This window comes from Didymella exigua, assembly GCF_010094145.1.
Source record: "Didymella exigua CBS 183.55 unplaced genomic scaffold M421scaffold_166, whole genome shotgun sequence".
Taxonomy (NCBI): domain Eukaryota; kingdom Fungi; phylum Ascomycota; class Dothideomycetes; order Pleosporales; family Didymellaceae; genus Didymella; species Didymella exigua.
In genome coordinates, this window is record NW_022984940.1 from 1 (window position 1) to 1,338 (window position 1,338).

Consider the following 1,338-nt stretch of genomic DNA (forward strand, 5'->3'; position numbering starts at 1 on the left):
AGCAAGGCTATGGAGCACATGGCTGAGGAGGCCTCCGCGAAGGACCGTACGGGCTGGTTCAAGCGCACGCAGTGGGACGAGCACCTGCAGGCCTACCCTAGCTGGCGCCTGCTCGCGTACGCGATCCGGATGCCGGGCAAGGAGGAGCCACAGCTGCAGCGCGCCGTGCAGCTGGTGGAGGAGCTGGTGGAGGACGCCGTACAGGGGCTCAGCACCCTCTCCCTGGAGACGCTACGCTGGCTGCGCAGCGCCCAGGCCCAGGAGATCAACGTGCCGCCCTTCAGCTGCATGCAGAACCCAAGCAGCCAGCTTCGGGCAGCTAGGCTGTGGGCCCGGCTCATCTGCTACTGCCTCCGTACGGTGGCGGCCGAGGCAGCTGAGGCAGAGGGGGAGGTGAGCACGCTGGGAGCCATTGCCCGCCTCTTCCCCTGGCACGGCAAGCAGAAGCTGGCTGCCACCAGGCTGTGGGAGCTCATGAACAGCAACAGCAGCGACAGCAGCAGCAGCAGCAGCAGCAGCGAGCGTACGGCCTACCCGAGATGACACGCGACCGCGGGGGCGATTCGTCTCCGGAACGGGCTTAGCGCAAGTGTTTTTCCGCTCCAAACAGCAGGTCCTCACCACCAATTTGTTTAGCTAATTTACAAATAACAATATTTATTTTTATTAAACTAATATTAAGAGTTATCTTTACAGTGCTGCAGCTACGTTCTGCACTAATTGCAGCATTGTCTAAGCCCCTATTGCTAGAGCTTAGGGTTAGGGTTAGGGTTTAAGAGATAGAGTTCTGCTAGCCTACACAGCTATCTACTGCGCAAGCTAGCTAAACAACAACTACAGATAGTACACCTATGTATTAAGCAGCACAGTCACACAACGCAATTAAGGATGCAATCTACTATCTAGCTGCGCATGCTGTTATTGTCTGCAAGCAGCATACTACCACAGTACAAAATCTAGACGCGCATCTACGCAACTACTATAATGCACTAAAGAGACTACGCAGAGAGATTGCAGAGAGCTATTAAGGCAAGACTGTCTTACACGCAAAGCAGATTATCTTGCCTAGGCTGGCGGATGGGTAGGGTATGCTTTTTTACGTTTTGGCTTATAGCTTCTTAACTAGCAGAGATACGCTTACATAATCTATTATTCGATAGAAGCGCCTAGTATTGCGCCTTCTTATAAAAAAAGAATTAGCTTATTCTGCCTAGTATTAGCTAAGTTATTAACACTACCTAGCAAAGTATACCTATCAATGGGTATGCTCGCTAGGTACCCCCCCTTTTTTAACCTTTTCTAGCCTCTAGCTTGTGCAGTTTAATAGTTATAACAAAA

The 1,338-nt window shown here is 51.7% G+C and overlaps 1 protein-coding gene across 1 annotated transcript; it reads left to right on the forward strand.

Annotated features, from left to right (window-relative positions):
- Positions 1 to 9: 9 nt before the first annotated feature.
- Positions 10 to 543, forward strand: M421DRAFT_10834 (uncharacterized protein; the record flags this gene model as incomplete). Its single annotated transcript, XM_033587168.1, has 1 exon — positions 10 to 543. The coding sequence occupies one exon, from the start codon at positions 10 to 12 to the stop codon at positions 541 to 543; it is 534 nt and encodes a 177-aa protein (XP_033442369.1).
- Positions 544 to 1,338: the final 795 nt, after the last annotated feature.